Below are 19,420 nucleotides of genomic sequence, written 5' to 3'. Positions count from 1 at the left end.
TGTATACATTTAATGTTCTTTTTTTTATTGATTGATGCCCCCAATGTTGCAGTTGGATAGCTTATTATATTATAATCTAGCAATGGCATATTTTAGTGGTGATTTTTTGTTTAATATAAATAACCTAAAACTGCACATTAACAAAATAAAAGCTTTAAAACATATTTTAATATAAGTAGAAGTAGCATGCATATGAATGAGTAAGTTACTATTGGCAGTGATCACTGTGGGTCATTATAGAATGGAAACGAATGAAGAAAAAGGGGGAAAAATTATTATGAAGAGCTGTTATTTACAATGCCTCATTTATAATGTTGCATTTAGCTGTACTGAATTTTTTCAGCTCTAAATACCTAATTGAAATATATGCTGTTATTAGCTTAGACTTACAGTGGAAAAAGTGTTTACCCTCTTCCTGATTTTCCTTTTTTTTTTTTTAAATGGAAACCAAAATGTAGTTTCTAAGTAAATGCGTTTATTTTTAAGGGGAAAGAAATCCAAATGTGCATGATCCTGTGTGAAAAGTGATTTCTGAAAAACTGAGATGAGCCTTTATTTCTTTTGCTCAGCAGTGATTTTCTTGGAACTCCATGCAGGCCATTTTTGTCTCTTTGTTATGTTGGAGTTATGAATACTGACCTTAACTGAGGCAAATTAGGCTTGGAGTTCATTGGGTGTTTTTGCTGCACTTTTGGGGTAATTTTGGTTGGTTGCCATTTGTGCATAATGGTCACTGTGGTTCGCTGGAATCCCACAGCTTTAGAAATGGCATTATAAACATTTCCAGACTAAGAGATCTCAATTACTTGTCCTCTCATTTGTTCCTGAATTTCATTGGATCACAGCTTGATGGCTGGCTTTTGGGGATCGTTTGGTCTATTCCACTTTGTCAGGATGGTCCTATTTAAGTTTCTTGATTGAGAGCAGGTGTGGCAGTAATCAGGCTGGGGTGTGGCTAGAGAAATCAAACTCAACTTTCTAAAGATGTAATACACCACATTTAATACATATTATAATGGGGAGCAATCACTTTTTCACACAGGGCCATGTAGGTTTGGATCCCCCCCCTTAATAATAACCACCTTTATTTAGAAACTGCATTTTTTGTTTACTTGTATTATCTGTCTCTAATATTTAGATTTATTTGATCAAAGTCCACAAAACTTTATTTATCCCCAAGGGGCAATTAAGATACATGATACCTTGCCAACCATACATACAATACACAAACATCACATTGGGGAGACAGGTCAGGATAGGGTAGCACTGGCCGGTCGACCACACGAGCAGCGACCAAAACCGAAACCATAGAAAATGCACAACATGAGGAAACACGAGGAGAAAAAAAGAACTCCCCCAGACTGAGCTCCAACAGGGAGATCAGTTTGAGAACAGAAAAAACCCACCTCAGCACATAAATCATCACATCTCACAGCGTAGAAGACATAAGCTTCGAAGTCGTTTGGAGGGGGTGGGGGCTGGAGTGTAGGTATGTGTCCGTGTACATGCGTATGTGTGTGTGTGTTCCGTGTTCAACTGAGAGAAAGTGTCCCTTCACCCGGTTAAGCAAAAGTCAACAGTCTTCGGTTGACGCAGGTGGCCTTGAATGAGGGGAAGAACGTCACAACACAGTCCTATTATCTAAGGGAGAATTTTGTTATTCCCGTCAGCTTTTGCCTTGAGCATCCAGTTGGCGCCAGGGGGGGCCGCATGAGATGAAGATGGTCTGAACCAGCTCCAATCAGCCAGAACTCTGTTATTGTGGTTTCGAATTGGTAGATGTCGTTCAATGTCCTCCATCGAGAGTGTCGCCAGACACACGACGATTGATGATCTGAAACGTTTAAGTGTGACAAACATACTAAAAAAATAGGTAATTAGGAAAGGGGCAAACACTTTTTCACACCAATGTATAAAATTCAATAAGTGATGTAGCAAATTATATTTGACCTTTTTCTCCTTGTGCATCCTGCACATGTGCTGAATCACTGCTGATGTAGATAATGTGATACAGTGTGTTTGGACTGAAGCTGCAGCTGGCATCGGCATGTTGCTACGCTGCCAGGATGAGCCATGCTAAAGGTAGCTGGCTAATAGTTATTGTTTTTGGACAGGCTTCTGACGGCTTTAGCTGAGATCAGTGTTGTTAAGGATTGCTGTTAGGTTGTGGGGCAATTTTTTGTGTGGTGTTAAAGCAGGACATGGTACCACATTTGGCTCTAGTTCTCTAGGCAATCAACCAATGCAGGTGAGTTTGCATGCATTCCTCAAAAAACCCAAAGTGCATTGCCTGATGTTGGTGATGCGATTCATAGGTAGAAGGCTAATGGCTTGAACAAAATGGGAGTGACAAATCTTTTGTCGTTTATTAGTTCAGTGGCAGGAGCAAAAAGCACAAACATGAACAAAAGTAGCACACATTAGTTTGAGATGCACTTCCCCATGTTTTAAAATGCAATCTATTTTTTCAGTTACTTTACATTTTAGATCAAATTCTCTTGCCTTCAAGTGTGCATGAAATATTTTCCAAGTCTTCGTAAAAGCATTCATCAGATTTTCTAAAGAGCTTTTCAACTGTAGAGGTAAAAGCATTTCATTTGTGTCTGCATGATTTTCAGTATGTATGTGAATGAATTTCACTTGTCTGTGTGAAATGTCCAGATATATAAATGAACACATTTGATTAGTATGTGAGGAAGTCTTTTGATAACACGTGTAAAAGGTTTCACTAGTTTATGTGAAAGTGTTTCAGGTGTGAGTGCATGGTTTTCAGCATAGTGTGCGAATGAATTTAATATCTCATGTCTATATTGGAGATCATTCAGAATAATGCCTGTAATGGTCGCATTAGTTTTTGGTGTGATACCCGTTTCATTTTGTTTTTCTTCTTGATAATATTGTTGTTGCTATTGTTATCATTATTATTTTACTTTGCTACATGTAAACATGTGCTTTTATTCTGAAGAACTGAAAAGTTGAAATTAAAGGGTAGTGTCTTTTTTTGTCTAACCTTTTTCTAACCTTAACATCTAATCATCACATCACATAACCAAGTGAACAGTACAGCAGCAACATGCAGAACTGGTGCAACTGGTGATTGAATTGGAGAATGACAAGTCTCATGACCTAACATAGCAAGTACTGAGCAGTTTTACAGCCAGTGTTTGTATAGCTATCAAAATTCAGCTTTAAAAAAAAACAAAGAAACACCGACCAAAAGGACAAAACACAAGAATGGTAATGTGTCTTGTTTAAGCACCTTAATATTTAGCAGAAATAACATTCTGCTGGTTTGGAAGTCCAACTGCAAAAAAGATCATTTATTTATTTTTTAACCTTTTTCTGCAGAAATGAAGTTGCATTGAGTTTTGTACCTGCAACCCTATCGGGAATAAGACAGAGCAGACCAAAGTAACGTAAAAGGTTCATTTATGAGTCAGGTTTTCTGACTGACGAACATACCCGGCCACCTTCTCACCTAAACACACATTCAAACACATACTGGCAACAGTCTGGCTTTTTATTGTGTGCGTACATGCGGAGGCAGTGGAGTGAGAAATTGTACTCTCTTCAGGGGCTCACACAAGTCGTGGGAAATATGATTTATATCAACTTTTTTGCTAAGAGATCAGGTTTCTTTTTTCCCCATTGCTTATTTTTGTGTTGTCAGCATTTGCCTGATGTGCTTTCTCCTCCATCCATTTCATTCATTCATTTATTTATTCATTTTCTCGCCCTACTCTTGGCACTTGAATACGTCATATTATGTGGATGGATCGGATGACTTAAGTACTTATTTTATTTTTAGTGACAATATATCTGTATTAAAAAGATTCAAAAAATATTTTCCATTTTTACTGAAAGAGTCCGTCTTAATGAAATGGTTTATTGAATAGTGAATTCTGAGAACTCCTAACCTAAAGAGAACTATAGCTATATTTAAGTGGTAGAGTTAGCTTCCATATCATCTTTCAACAGAGAGTAATATCCTGTGCATTTAGCACGCACTGAATCATAAGTAGACATTTAGAAGACTAATATAAGATAAGATAAGACTTTATTGATCCCACAACGGGGAAATTTTTGCGTCCTTGGTCAGGTCGTCTGGTCGTCATCATGATGTCTGTGCAGGACAAACGTGGATTGTACTTTATTATCTGAAAAGTATGATAAAAGAATGCTGGTTAAACAGATCTTATTGCCACATTAGAAAGACTGAAACAAGTTTCAAGTAATGTTCGATCTTATTTGCATGATGAATTTTATTAACAGCTTACTGGTTGAAAACTCATTTTGATACAGGAGGGAACTGCCGGTCCATAAGAGGGAAAACATACCTGTGTTATATCTGCCAGGTTGCTGTATTTAGTCATTTCATATGGTGGGCTAATTAGGTTTAAACTTTCACAGTGTTTCAGTTTGTTAAGGAGGAATTCTAGAGAATCTATTAGCTGTCAGAGTCAGATTGTGTACAAATTTCCTTTGTTGCTGATGTTTGCTTCACTGTATAATCCAGCTCATGCTACTACGGTAATTACATTTTTCCATGAGTATATTTGTCAGCAAGTGAAAAATATAGTAGTGTATTTCTTAAAGTAAAGATAATTTTGGTTGAATCAGTAGTTTTTAGTAGTATTAGTGAATTCTGACTAATAACACTTGTTACACTGGGGTGTGCCAAATGTGTGTGTTGGGGGATATCTGGGTTTATACAGTAGCTATTAAATATATGGATGTTAGGTAAAATGCAACGTATGTTCTGTCATAATCAGTAGTTTTTCAGTCATATATTTTGCACTACATCACTGAATTACTCTGTGTGGAAAGCAATTTCTTACAGTACTCAATAAGTTACTTTTGCAATAATAAGCTGGTCTGAGAGGCATTGTCACTACTCCTTTTGTTAATGGTCTAAGATCAGGCTCTGGCTGCTTGGCTGGGATCAATATGCACTCAGCTTTAAAACCACTCTGGATTTGTCACTGCTAACTTTGTGCTGGCATGCTGTCAATGCAGATATTTGCAAAGTCATATTAGCAGCACCTACAGTATACCAGGCCTGGGCACAGTTTGCACTTTACAAAAGTTGCAGACTCAACTTTTCAAAAGTTACCGACTTCCCTAACAATTTCCTCATCCCTTCTGAAGTCAGCTAACTGTAGAATGAGGATAAAAGGGTAATGTCAGGAACTGCATTTCTTTATTCTTTTTTTTCTTCAGTTGCCATTTCCAGTTGAGCTGTGGCTAGGGTTGGAAAAGTAATGTATTACATATGTAGTCCCAATCAAAAGTTTAAGACCACTTGAAAAATCGCGAAAAATCCTATTTTGCATGGTTGGATCTTAACAAGGTTCCAAGTAGAGCTTCAACATGCAACAAGAAGAAATGGGAGACTAAACATTTTTTTCAGCATGCAATTTATTGAACACAACGCTTAAACTAAAACAGGCTGTTTTTACTCAACAGTTTGATTCTCAGATTCTCCCTCTGTCCCCTGTTCTTATTCTTTAAGAGCCACTGGCAAAATCAGTGCGACTAGATGAATACATGTTTCTCCTGGCTGTGCCCTTTGTGCGCCTTTGTTGGCTGCCAACTAAATCAATATTGTATGAACAGCAGGGTGACCTGAGCCTGCGCTAACACACCTGTGATTTGTCTATTATCTCAAGTCTAAAAGCCACTTCTTGTCAAGATTCTGTTATCTTCCAGAGCCGCGCAGTTCAGTGTGCATCTCTGAAAAGGTTTTCTATTTTTCTGACCGGTCAATTTAATTTAAAGTAATAGATTGAAATTGTATTTTGTTATTGTTTCTGTCTCACCAGTTGGCATCTGTTTCTTTTTTTTTTTTTTAAGTCACAGAATGTCAGTTCAACTCAGCCTTCTGACATTTAAGCTCCCCTTGTTTTTGTGCTGTAGCAATGTTTACGTGTGCTACTTTGCTTTTGCTCCGTGTAAGCAATCGAACCGAGCGCTCTTTCCAGGCAGAAGAGGAGAGGGAGGACTAGAAGAGGTTGCTTTCCTCTCATTATCTGTGTCTTGCCTTTACCTTGACCTGAGCTCACCACTGTTTTTATTACAGGCCCTGTCTCTGAGCCAATCGGGAAGAATAAGAACAAAGCACAAAGTCAATTCAGCTGGAGTGGGACACAGTAACGAGTGGCTGTGTGTGAATGTGAACACACACACATACACACTGAACTACAAGGGTGCAGAGAACGTTCTTGTTTGTCACTACCTTTAGGAGCTGCATGCAGAAGTGATTTAGTGTTTAAATTACAGGCTTGGCTCCATGTGAATTATCTGGCGACATCATGCTTTTATACAAGAAAGTAATTAAAAAGATTAAACTCACATTTCTGTGGCTTGAATCAAAAGTAGACTAACTACAACAGATAGCTGGAAAAAGTCAAATTTTACCATCCACACTGTTACCACAGGGTTCTATCCTCTTTTAAAGTTGGATTTTTTTTTTACATCTTGTCATTGCCAAAAGTTTTGAGAATGACCCAAGTTTTGATTATCACAGTTTTGCTGCTTTAGTTTTTGTGATGCCAATTTGCGTAAACTCCAGAATCTCAAGAAGAAACAAACAAACAAAAACAATTTATACTGCAGTTCAGCACTGCAACATGAGCACCTGTTAGCATCATTTCAGGGATCCTCTCATTTACACAGGTGCTAGTGGACAAGGCTGGAGATCACTCTGTCATGTTGGTTGAGTCTGAATAGCAGACAGGATCCTTTAAAAGGAGAGTGGTGGTTGAAATCATTGTTATTTTTCTCTGTTCACCATGGTTATGTGCAAGAAAACTTCATAACTTTGCATAAAAAGGCCTTGTCCAGAAAGACTGTTGCTGCCAGTAACACTGCACTCAAATCGACAATTTACCGAATTATTGAGAACTTTAAAGTAAAGAGAGAGGTTAAATTGTTGTGAAGAAGGCTTTGGGGCACCCAAAAATGTCCAGAAAGTGCCGGGACTGTCCCTTAAAGATGATTCGATTATAGGATTATGGCATCACCAGTGCAGAGCTTGCTTTGGCATGGAAGCAGGCAGGTGAGGGTTGGCACTTTGCAAGTTTGATTCAGACTCAATGGGCCAAACCAGACACTTGCTTCAGGCCACAGTGGGTGCTACGTTCCCCTAAAAAGGTCCAGGGGATTAGGGAAAGTAAAAAAAAGATGTCCAGGTTGGAAAAAAGACAAGGAGGCAAAATGGTTAAATTAACAGGTTTTATTAATGTTTCTATTAGTAACTAAACTAAAAGAGACGGACAAGCCGCTATCACCTTTTAAAGAAAGAAAACACCAAAACTCAGGTGTTGGTTGATAAACTGAAAATAAGTCAAAAAGGGTTAGTACCAAAACACACTCCTCTCCACAGAGCAGGAGCAATCAATCACCACACACACAGCTCACTAGCTGCAACACAACATGGCTCTCTGGCACTACAGCTCACCTTTCTCTGGCCTTAAGTATTCCTGATTGTTAATGGGAGTGAGCTGTACAAAAAAGGTGGCACCTAAGGCAGGAGAGGTCAATTTCACAAGTAACAGTGGTCACATCCACTGTAGACTGCAGTTTGGTCTCTTGGTTTCTCAGTGATGATCTTTGACATGAAGGTCAGTGTGACAGACGATGATATGTGCTCTCTGTGCAGGTTTGAAACCATGCGGTGAAATCACAGATGCGCATGCGCAAGTGGTCAGAACAGGACCTCTAGGAAAAGATCTAAAAATAACAACAGCAGCGCTGAAAGCAGTGCAACAATGCCCAAGATGACTTAATTTGCATTAGGAAGCGGGAGTGGTCTTCATATGGACATTTGACTTTGACATGGACAGTGCTACACCTGTCAACACAAATGGTACATTACACTATTTTTCTTACATTTGTAACACACACTTTCATATTTGTTGGTTGAGACATTTTAGTTATCCATAATGACTTTGAGAAGCTAATGGGTTTCTAAGAAATGCACATTGAAAGAGTCCTTGGCTGAGGCAGTCTTTCCTCATGTTCATACTTCTGCTGTGAATAAATCTCCTGTAATGTACTGCAAGATGGAAAAAAAATGTCTGTCTTCATTCTGTGTAAAAATGTGTAAAGAGGTTGAGCTGAAAAGCTGAAAGAATAATATTCTTTCAGCTATTGGTTGAACAAATTATTTTATTTCTGCTCTTCTGCTAGAGTTTGAATTACAGGATTAAACATCCCACAGAATGAGGACATCATTTACATTTCTTTCTTTAACTTTGAACAACATGGGGAACAAGAAGATTCTGCGTCCTTTAAAAGTCCTGATAATTTTAACAGTGACCCTCTCATTGCATGGATACAATCCTGACCAAACACTTTCTTTGCAACTGTTGGGAAATGTGTCGTGTTTGAGTGAGCGTTCTCTTTGAAGAATGCATTAGCTTAAGCTCACTTTTGTCCAAGAAGAGGGAAACAAAAGAAATTAGTTAAACAAGAGATATCAGTTCAATCAGAAACTAAACAACTGTTATGATTGGGAATGATGGGAATGATTCAGAGCTGCAAGATGCCTTGATTTTCTTCCAAAGAGATGAGTGATTTGTCCTTTCCTGTGTTTTATTTTTTCATTGCCATTTCTCTGCTTTCTTATCCATTTTAGCTGCCTTCTTGCTTCCTCCCCACACTGTTTTCTTTCTGCCTCTATCCCTCCTACAACTCACTTTGTCTGCATACATTTACTCATCTGGAACATTGTGAACGACAATGTTTGAGGATTAGTGTGTTTATATACAGTATGCATGTCTCAGTGCTGTGTGCTGAGCAGGTCCATTGCAGTAGATGAAGATTAATGTCTTGCTTGAAGGGCACCTCAGCATTATTTCCACAAGTTGTCATCAAGAAATTGCTGGTTTTCTGTTATGTCTCTTTGATATCAAGAGTTTTCAAAAACCAAACTTGACACATCTTTGCTTCTTCTCTTTCTCTTTTTGTCTTTACAGCATGCAAGTGTAACAGCCATGCCAACGTTTGCCACGTCAACACAGGAAAGTGCTTCTGTACCACCAAAGGCGTCAAGGGAGACCAGTGTCAGCTGTGAGTGTGCCAACCCCGATCTAACTAAAATAAAACTTATTTAATCAGTCACTTTAATACTTTAATATATGATATATGTATACTGACAACAAGAAGCGGACTGGAGAGAACACTTATTGATGTTTCAATGTGCAAAGACGCTTCATCGTGACACCGAATCCATTTCAGGATTGTAAATTTGCTGATTATTGCATACGTTTTGGATTACGCCGAAATTAGGTTGATTCAGGATTTGATATTTTGGGTGATTGGAAAGCTAGAATAGTGTTTAAAGAGTGCATGGGTTGTGTATGCATGCTTTCCCTTGACTGCCAGACTGCACCGCCGCAGCACTACAATATCCTAAATGGCTTGGCGGACCAATGCGCCGCGGAGACAGACTGAAAACTGCTGCATCAATAAATCTAGCAGGCGAGGGTAGAAAGCAGAGCTGGTGAGTGCTCTGGTGTTTGTGTGGTCTGCCATGTACAACATGCAGCATGATGAGACAAGACAACCCCGGCTGGGACAGATTTCTTTCCCTTATTCTTAAAGTATAATAGCATACCTCAGATTATTTGAGGTCATCTAAGTGAGTGTGTTTGATAATTTGCCACCAGTTATATATTTTAATAATCAGGTATAGATTCTCTGCCCAGTCTTTTCAATTACTTCACTCAAAACATCAGTATATTAACTAATTTCATTAGAGCTGCGGCAATTGTTTTTGATTTTCAGAACAAATAACCATCTAGAGAAATGATTTGCAACATGAGTTTTTATGATTGGTGGTAAACATGGTTTATATAATGATATTTCCTCCTCATTATTTCTCCTCCATGCTCTTGTAGCTGTTGCCTTTACCTTTTCTTCCCTCACTATATGCATGAAGCTTACAGCTATGTGTGGAGGAAGAGGGTGTCACATTAGTTATTGGTGTTATCTTCCATATTTCTTTTGACATTTACACTAATGTTTGCATCTAGTGTCAGTACTTAAACAGTCTCGGTCCTTCAAACAGTTAAAACTAGAAATTAACTCTAGCACATGGGTCCTGATCATCTTGAGTCATACCTACTGCATGTGACATTTTGACCCTGATTTAGACTTTGACCCTCACCACTGACGGCCTTTTGCCAACCTCTCCATGACCTTTAAGTAATCCTGAACCCGAGCTCTGCTCCTGACATGAACATGACTTTGTCTGAGGGCAAAGCACCTGCCCCCTCACACTACCAGAGACTCTCCACATGTTTTCTGTCAACTTTAATCAGTGTTTTCCTGCTGTCAGCGTGCAGAACATTTTGTACTCATATACAGTCCTCCCCATGTGACCTTGGAAACTTAACCTAGAGAGACACAGATTTTTGCCAATATTTCCCAACTGCATTTTGTCTTCAAACGTGTTTCTGTTGAATTGTGTTGTTTTTGATGGACCTGCAGAGCTAAATAAATTTTATAATACTTTTGAAGGCCAGGATCATTTTTTACAACACAAACTTTGATATTTTCTGATAAACAGTGAAGAGGTTTGTGTTCCTATTTCAAACAACAGCACCAGGGTTACAAAATGAAGCAAATGCTGAACTCTTGAAAACAGTCCCTTAACTGTCTGTGAGGGTGGCTGCTTCAAAACACTGACAGTATAAAAGGTGGATGTAGCCACTTTGGCATCATCTACTGTGTTACAAAGTCCCCTTTAAAGGCTTGGAGATGTGTGTTTTAAACATTGCCATTGTGACGTTGTGAAACTCGATGTCACAAGTGGTGTTTTGTCAATCACAAGTTGCTAGCCAATGAGCATTCCCTGTAAAATTCTTCTTTCTGATTCTTAATTTTAAAATGTACAAAATGCTCAACAATGGCATGAAAAAGGAAGAAAGGACGTTTGCTTGAGTCATGTTTGAGTTCCCGTCACTTTTAAAACCTGTAAACTGCATCCATCTGTTTATAGTGTATATGCTCCAAAAGGAAGTTAAAGCACCACATATGCTCCCATTTTCAGATGGGGATCTTTACAGCACAAACAAAAGACATGTTTTTGTATCAAGAACTCAGTAAATATTCACTACACATTGTCTGGGCTTTGGCTACTCAGACAGTCAGGTGTCTGTAGCTGCCATCCCTCATCTAATGAGAGTATCTCAGCTGGAGCTCTCTAGTGTTTATGCCTTTGTGAACACAAATATTTCTATATCATAAATAAAAACAAAAGTAAACAAGTGAAAATAAGGCTTAAAATGGTCCCAGACAAGACTCTGACTCTAGCTTCGCTGGTGCTTAAATATGGAACTGCTTGCTTATGCTGTCAGGTAGTACAGTAGGACCAAATGACTTGTGTTAATTTAGTTGGAGGGAAGTCTAAACAGGAGAAATCACAGCTACAGTAGCTGGTTAGCATTGAGTGAACTTTGAAAATAAGAGTGAGGGGTTTATCCACTAGTAAGTCATTGGCATTATTGTCTCAGGTGGAATAAAAAGTCAAAAGAAAATAAATAAATCACCAAATTTCCATGTGCAACCTGCCCAAGCTAAGACTCTGTGGGAAACCCCGATCATCACTCAGCTACATCAAGTCAACCACTATTAATAGAAACAGCTATTAAATATGTGGTGGGTCACTCTGATTATCATGTTAATAACGTGGCACATTTGGAACAAAACTCAGCTGCAGTTAAGCGGACTAAATAAACGCTGAATTGGAATCGGGCATACGTCCTAAGTACACCTGCTCATTTGGCATTTGTGCTTGTTTTTCCGTGTAACGTTTCCTTTCAGTGCACACGGATATTTCATTATTCTGTTGGAAACTCCACAGAGGGCTGAAAGCAGAAAAGGTTCACTTGTGTGTGTTTACTTGTGCATCACTAAGCCACCGTGCTGCTGTCGCTTTCACCTTTGATTTGCCCTGACGCCGCATCTCTCTTTCTCTCTTACTCTCTGTAAATGTGTCTCCGTCACAGCGGTGGGTGTTTTGGTTGAGTCACTCCAAAATGGTGTGCCAAGCAGAGGGCCATTTGTTTGTTGTTTTGATTATGAACAAGCAATTTCCCCCGGGGGTGGATGGCAAGCACCCTCGGGTTGCAGCAGGTGCGTGGATGCATATTTGTCTGTGTGAGAGAGTGCATTCATAAATGCAGAGAATCAGAGAGACGTTGGGACTCTTTTTTTTTTTTTTTTTGTCTTTTGTGTCTGTACATTTGTACAGCTCTGTGCTCATGAAGATATTGTCACTTTGTCTCGGATTAGAGTGTCTTTTATATTTTTTTCACTTTATTTACTTCGCAATAATTTTGCATCCAACATTTACATAATCAGGTCAGGACACACACCAATACAAGATCTTCACTGACACATTAATACAGATTCAAATTCCAAATAACAATAATTTTAAACTTCACTTTAAAAAGTTGCATGCATTAGTTGTACATTTTAGATAATTCCAGCAATCTTTGATTAATGATTATTTGTGCACACTTGTGTAAAAGAATATGTAATCAGCCATAACTTGAACTCTAAATCAGATAAAGCTACATAGCAACAAGTACCTAGTTTATCAAGAGCATGAGATTGTTAGCTTAGAAAATTTAGCTTAGAGTGTTAGCTCGGACATGGAAATGGAGACTTTCCATTTTCAACACTAACACTCACTGTGCGTTGTCATAGCACTACATAGTCCTGTTACACAGTCATAGTCATACTGATTACGATTTCTGTCAGAGCATATCTACACAACCTCAAAACAACACAACTGTGGGAGGGACCATGTTGAGGGAGTCCCTCAGTAACAGGTTCATTATTCACCTGTTTGAATTTCAATGAAGTAGAGTTTCAATAAAATGACCAAATTTGTATAAGAACAAAAGAAACTGTTTATAAACTCCAGCAATGTGAAAATCTCAATGAATCAATTGGTATTGATTTAAAAAATTTCAAGCAGTATGTACTTCCACAATAAATGATATTCATGCTGTAAAGTATTTGGTTTTGGTTACAGTTTTAATGTAAATTTATATATAACCTTTTAAAAATCAAACCATTGTCTGTGTCAGCACTTTTAATGTGCAGTCTATTGAACAGTCCATAATTTCTTTCTTGTCGTGTTGTTTGATTCTTTGATCATTTTGATTTGGCTTTAATTTGCCTTCTCTACTGGGCTCCTTTCATTGAAAGCCTATTTGCATATTTTACTATTCCCAAGTTCAGACCTTCCCAAAGTGTGGGGCCTGCCCCCTAGGGGGGCGCAGAGCCATTGCAGGGAGGGCGCGGTGTGGAAAGGGGGGAAAAAACAAAACACTTGGACACTGCTAGCACGGGGCGCCCACACAAATGCAAAGCAGGAGATGAAGCATCGCTGAATATGTTACCAAACCAACTTCATTCTAAGCCAAAGACTAGAAAATATGGTGAAGCATGTCTGCCCTTTGGCTTCACCTGCACAAGTGCCGAAGTTGGTCTCCCCTGCAGGATTAGTTTTCCCTGCATCGGGAGCAGCGCTGGGGCCCGTTCTTCGTACCTCGCTAAGTAAGTTAGCTGGATTTGATTGTTGACGATTTTGCGTGATCTTGGATCGTTCGGTTCCCCGAAGCTCATCCGGGACTTGCTGTCATAGCAACAGATCCGTAAGCGTAAACCTGCTCGGGAGCAGGTTTACTTTATGTAAACAGGATTAGATCGCGGCCACGCAGGTATGTCCGCTTCATGTATACGAAAGCAACAGCGATATTTTACCACTGTTTTTCCATAAATAAATATTATCAATGTAACTAAAGATAATGCAGTACTTGATCCTTTTATTGATTTCACACAGATACATACAGGTCATTTCCTAAAAAAGGGAAATGTACTATTAATCATTCTATTTCATGTATTTGATTATTTCAGATGTAATTCATATTTTAGAGTAGTAATAGTAAATTACTTCGTGTAATCAAGATGAGAGACCACGGCTATAAAAGCGAAGGTGGATTTGGGAAGCCTGTCGCAGCCATGTCCTGTCCGTATACGCAAACCACCCATTGCGGAAGGTGCAAGATTGATAAGGACAGTGATAGGTTTGTAGCTTGAACCTATTCGCTGGAACGTTGAAGACAATATAATTACACAGCAAGCAAGACACGAAGTAGGCAATGTTCTTCATGTTTCTCGTGCACGGGAGAGAACCGGACAGACACCGTTCCTTCGCTTGACCCCAGTTGCTCTCGTCCGTTCTCCCGTAACACTGCTCTTTTATTGAGGTTACATGAATATGCATAGGTTCATTAACATATGACGTCTACATACAAACAAAGAGTACCTTGCCTGTTAGTGTGTGTGTGTGTGTGTGTGTGTGTGTGTGTGTGTGTGTGTGTGTGTGTGTGTGTGTGTGTGTGCCAGCCAAAAGGCACTTAGACTAAGACAGATATAGCTACGTTAATCCTACCATAAAACAATAAGAGAAGGTACGACCTCTCCCATGCTCCCAGAGTGCTCTCTATGCACACAAGGTTTGCAGACTATCAAGGATCAAACCTCTACCAATCTAAAACTAATTATAAAACTCTAAGCATATATAAGTAGATATTTCTAAGCATAAATGACAATCAACAATACAAAACCTAACAGAGTTTTCAGAATTCCGCGTATATTGCGGGACAGACAGGATCCTTTAGCTCAGCGCGACAGTGTGCTCATTGAGAGATATCGATATTCCCGTGAGGGTATTATTCACTTAACCAACTTGTTGATGAGGGGGTGCAGGACCACCACCTGTCTTTTTTTGCTCTGCCCTTTTCTTGGTTGCTGTTATGAACAAACAAACAGATTATTTCAGGGTCTCTTTTCAAGAGACTAAAAGCAATATAAGTGATAAATATTACCATTCTGTAGAATATTCTTATATTTCACTTTTACTTGTTCCCATGTTCTAGTGGGTCCTGTTGTGGCTCTAATGTGAAAGAGGATATAATGTAATATAATGTAATATAATATTGGATAATATAGTGTAATATAATAAATCTACCCTACCGCCTACTGGTGTTGGCCAGAGGGGCCGATGGCGCGATATGGCAGCCTGGCTTCTGTCAGTCTGCCCCAGGGCAGCTGTGGCTACACCTGTAGCTGCCTCCACCAGTGTATGAATGTGAGAGTGACTGAATAGTGGCATTGTAAAGCGCTTTGGGTGCCTTGAAAAGCGCTATATAGATCCAATCCATTATTATTATTATTATTATTATTATTATTATTAAATTACTTACGAGTTTAATTTGTCAGCAACTTTCTGCCAGCCCTCTCTCCTTGCTTTTGCAGCCTTTGCAGTGTTCCCTTGCGTTTTAATTAAACTTTGAAACTCCTGAAATCCCTCAATCAAGAGTTCTTGCTCTGCTGCCGAAAAATACCGAGCGCGCTCCTTCGACATTTTCACCGACCAATCAAAGGGTTGCCGATCAATGTTTCTACTATCGATGCATAGCCCCTGTTAAGCCACCCAGTGATCTCACATTACTTCATCCAGCTATACTAATCGTCAACAACAGGTGTGTTCGAAGAACCGGAATAGCGAGCTCAGAGTTAGCGCGATGATTTGATCTTGGATGTGTCATTTGATCTTGGATGTAGTAAGCGAGGTACGAAGAACGGGCCCCTGGGCTCTTCAAATCACGGACAAACAGAATCCCACATTCTTGATTTTTAGTTCACAAACACTTCTCATAATGACTAACCACTCCTGACATTTTGGAGATGTTAGCTCTTTATATAGTAAAGTTACAGCGGGATACAAATAATATCAGGCTGATCCTGCCACGATTTGTCCCCTGGTTCAAATCCCGGACAAACAGTATCCCACAGTTTTTTTATGTTTTTAAACCCATTTTGCACAGAGGCATTTTTTTGAAAAATGTATTGATAGTTTTTTTTAAAACTCCAAAAAAGGAGTTTTAAAAAAATCTCCATTTTCAGTGATTCAAAACGCCGTTAACGTGTGGACGAAACAGCTGCGTTTTCAAAAATACCCTTATAAGTGTGGACGTAGCATAAAAGACTTAGTAGTTTATTTTATTACTACCTGTAATTTATTGCAGATTACTTGTATTTCCTTAATTGTTTAGCACTTTTCTTGCAAAACAAAGGGGGACCTAGCAAAAAAAGTTTGGGAACCACTGCCCAAGTTTAATACCATGTGTGGTCTTTTTTGTCTTGTTTTGTTTTGTTTTATTCTGTGAATAATCTGCCATAATTAAACCCATGAAATCCCAGCAGTAAAAACATCTTTCTATAGTAAAAAATATATATAATATATATGAGCTAAAATGTTTCGTCTTAATTTTATTTACCTTTGCTGAGTTTTACAAGATCGGCGATCACAGCTCAGCACTTGTCATTTGCTGTGTGTGTGTGTGTGTGTGTGTTGTGTAGCTGAGTCACCATTTGTTTTAAGTGATGAGGCTCTCCAGTCTCGTGTGGCCCCTATCTTGTTCCCATTACGGTTGTTTTAAGCAGCTTAAGTGTCTGTCCCCTTTTTGTGGGAGCTTTGCATCCAGGACTTTATGGTCCCTTGAAGAGTAAAAAAAAAAAAAAGAAAAAAGAAAAACACGTCCTCTGCCCATAAACTAACCCTCTTGCAAGTCTTTCAACTTCTTGCGTGTAAGAGTTACAACATTCAGTATATATGCATGTTTAAAAAAATCATTATTGATTGCTGCTTCAGCAAATTTGCTAAGTGTGTAATGTTTATAAGATTGTTTATAAGATTGGGGAAACCTGCAGTCAGCTGAGACTGAAGAAGTCACTTGGATGAGTGACGAAGCGTTTCTCCCACTGAAAACGCTACGTCCAGAAGAACAAAATCAACTTTTGGAGACTGTGTATTTTTTTTATTCAAGATTATTAGCAACAATCCTTCCCCTTTTTACAAATATAATAATATAACTTTTTTTTTAAATATATGAAAGTAGTATTCATGTTTTGAATAGAGGAGATGAAGCAGGAAAGTCCTCCACAAGAGATGTTTCTGTGCATATGCTGCTGGTGACAAACTTTTTAGAAGAAACAACGTTAAAAATCTGAGCTCATATCACCAAATGCAGCCTACAAGTAGAGACAGCTACTTCAAAGCCATCCTATCTATAATTGGGGTCGCACTTGAATTTGTCCCAAAAGACGATATTCCTGCGCTGCAAAAAGATCCAGAGCAACAGAATATATGTTTTGAAAATACTATTTTTATAGGTGCCCCTTTTTTTTTGATCAACAATTAGATTAATGACTAATTTAATTGCATGATTTCTGTTCGTAACTAACTCGGAACTGCACCCAGAATGACAACACCGCTAATTAAAATTAATCCAAACTCGCTCACAAAACCATAAAATCTGTTTGCATTTGTGTTTTTTCAAAAACATACATGACCATTTTTTTCCACTTTGCTGCAGAAATGTTCTGCTTGAATTGAAAATACAAAAAAATAGGACAAAAGTGCTTTCAGTATTAAAGGACCAGTCACTCACAACTTTATTTTGTGAGGCGAGAACGGCACAAAACAGCCTCGTCTAAAAGGAAAGCTCTCTCCATTTTGGCCTCCGCTGTGTCCGGCCTTGCAGAGCATTTGTTTGATAAAAGTGAGTGCAGAGTGAACACAGTGCCACATCATGAAATAACGGTGGTTAAATCCAAGAGTAAATTTTGTAAGAAGGCAGAGTAGGGCAGGTTCATGCTTCTTGTACCAGCTAACATATTCTTCAGAGCAGCTATTGTAAGTAGTTGGAATGAATCTCTAACCTACGTTGTGGGTAGAGAAGCAAAATTGAAAATATTTGGAAATATAACCACAGCTTAAAAGAAGAAAACTATGATTAAAATGAGTGAAAGTACTTTTAAAATCATATTTGGCTTCAGATAAAGGCCCAAGGCAATTTATGACATTGTGTTTATCACAGTAAATCTCCTTGTGCTGATATAGGCTTACTATATTCATTCCTTTGTGGCAGTTGGCTGGGAGCGACTCCAAAGCTTTTAAAGTCACAGAGTCCTCTTGAGATGACGCAGCTCCATTTACCAAGTCTCTTCTCTGGATTCAACACTTTTTAATAAGCCTCTTTCATCCTCTCTTAAGCTTCAGTTCTCCTTTTAAGAAGGGCACTTCACCTTCCTTGTGCTCCACTTTGCTTTGGCTTCTAGTCTCAGAGACTGGGTGGGGGGTGTATTTGATTCTTATGTTTTTTTTTTCTCCATCCACATCATATCTGGTGGTCTATATGTAATAGAGTCTTGCTCATTTAAGTGGTTTTGAACAAATAATACAGAGGGCGGTACTGTGAAGCAGGTTCAACAAATCCAGATTTTCTTGGTTATCCAGAAACCTAATCAGGGTTAACCCAGACTTCCTGCTTCAGGCTCTGTGTTTGATTACATGTGCATTTGCAAGGGAAAAAAACAAACAAAAATATACATAAAAAAAACTAAAAGCATCTGACTGAACTTGGATCTTGACTTGGTAATTACACCCAAAAGCTAATCGCGTTTTTGCTTTTCTTTGGTACTTTTGGGTCAATATCTTGTTGCACCACTCAGGCTGTCCTTAACATTAGGTCTTGGACTCCTGCTCTGATATTGTTTCTTAAAATTATGAATTTATTGTTGTCTTACTGATTTTCCAACATGGTCCCAAATCATAATGCTACCTCCACCATGCTTCAGTTTGGCTCAGTTCCTGGCATTGGTGTGCCATGCCTTTTTCTCCAAATGAGTGTTGTTTAAACAGAACATTGTGGTGTTGTGGAACATCCAGGTGGTGCTTCACAAACTTGACATCTGTTTTAATTAATGGATTAATTTTTTAAGCAGTCATTTCTTCTGTTTCCTTCCGTGTCCTGGGTAGAATTCTTTTTCAGTATGATTTTTACCAAGTTATAGAAATGTCTGCAGGTGCAGGTTTTGTTGTTACTTTATTTCATCTTCACCTTTTCAAGGATTGTATATTGTGTACATCATGCCTTCTCCTAAAGATTGCAGCTGTCCTGTATTTACTTCAATTATAGACAATATATAGTTTTTAGAAATGCTTTTTGGGTCTTTTCCAGCTTCATACATCTTTAAATTGCTTCTTGTAAGGTCCTGTGAAGGTTTTTGTGATCGAGACATGGTTCACACCAATCAGTTTTTAATGAGCGGAGCTGTAACCGGGATTTGTGTGTCTTTATTTATAGGCAGGGCACATCTACAGCCCACTCTACTAGTCTCCTAAATGGAACAACTGACACCAAGTTGCTTTTTGAAAAGTATCGTTTGAATCCATACTGTTTCACGGGTACTTGGGAACCATTGTTTATCTGTTTAAAGTCTGAGAGGGCTTTTCCTCTAATTTATTAGAGAAGAATCTTGTTGCTGTTTC

The 19,420-nt window shown here is 38.7% G+C and overlaps 1 protein-coding gene across 4 annotated transcripts in view; it reads left to right on the top strand.

Annotated features, from left to right (window-relative positions):
- Positions 1 to 19,420, top strand: part of atrnl1a (attractin-like 1a) — a 325,280-nt gene that overhangs the window by 116,775 nt on the left and 189,085 nt on the right. For all 4 annotated transcript variants that reach the window (XM_085296143.1, XM_085296141.1, XM_085296142.1 and 1 more), the window contains one exon: positions 8,979 to 9,072. In XM_085296143.1, coding sequence (XP_085152269.1) covers positions 8,979 to 9,072 — 94 coding nt within the window. The remainder of the gene's footprint in view (positions 1 to 8,978; positions 9,073 to 19,420) is intronic.

Source organism: Mchenga conophoros, linkage group LG13 (assembly GCF_057382185.1).
Source record: "Mchenga conophoros isolate Kocher_MC1m ecotype Shallow Benthic linkage group LG13, M_conophoros_male_GT1.1, whole genome shotgun sequence".
Classification (NCBI taxonomy): Eukaryota; Metazoa; Chordata; class Actinopteri; order Cichliformes; family Cichlidae; genus Mchenga; species Mchenga conophoros.
Note: the sequence above shows the minus strand (reverse complement) of the source record. Positions and strands in the feature narration are given on the sequence as shown.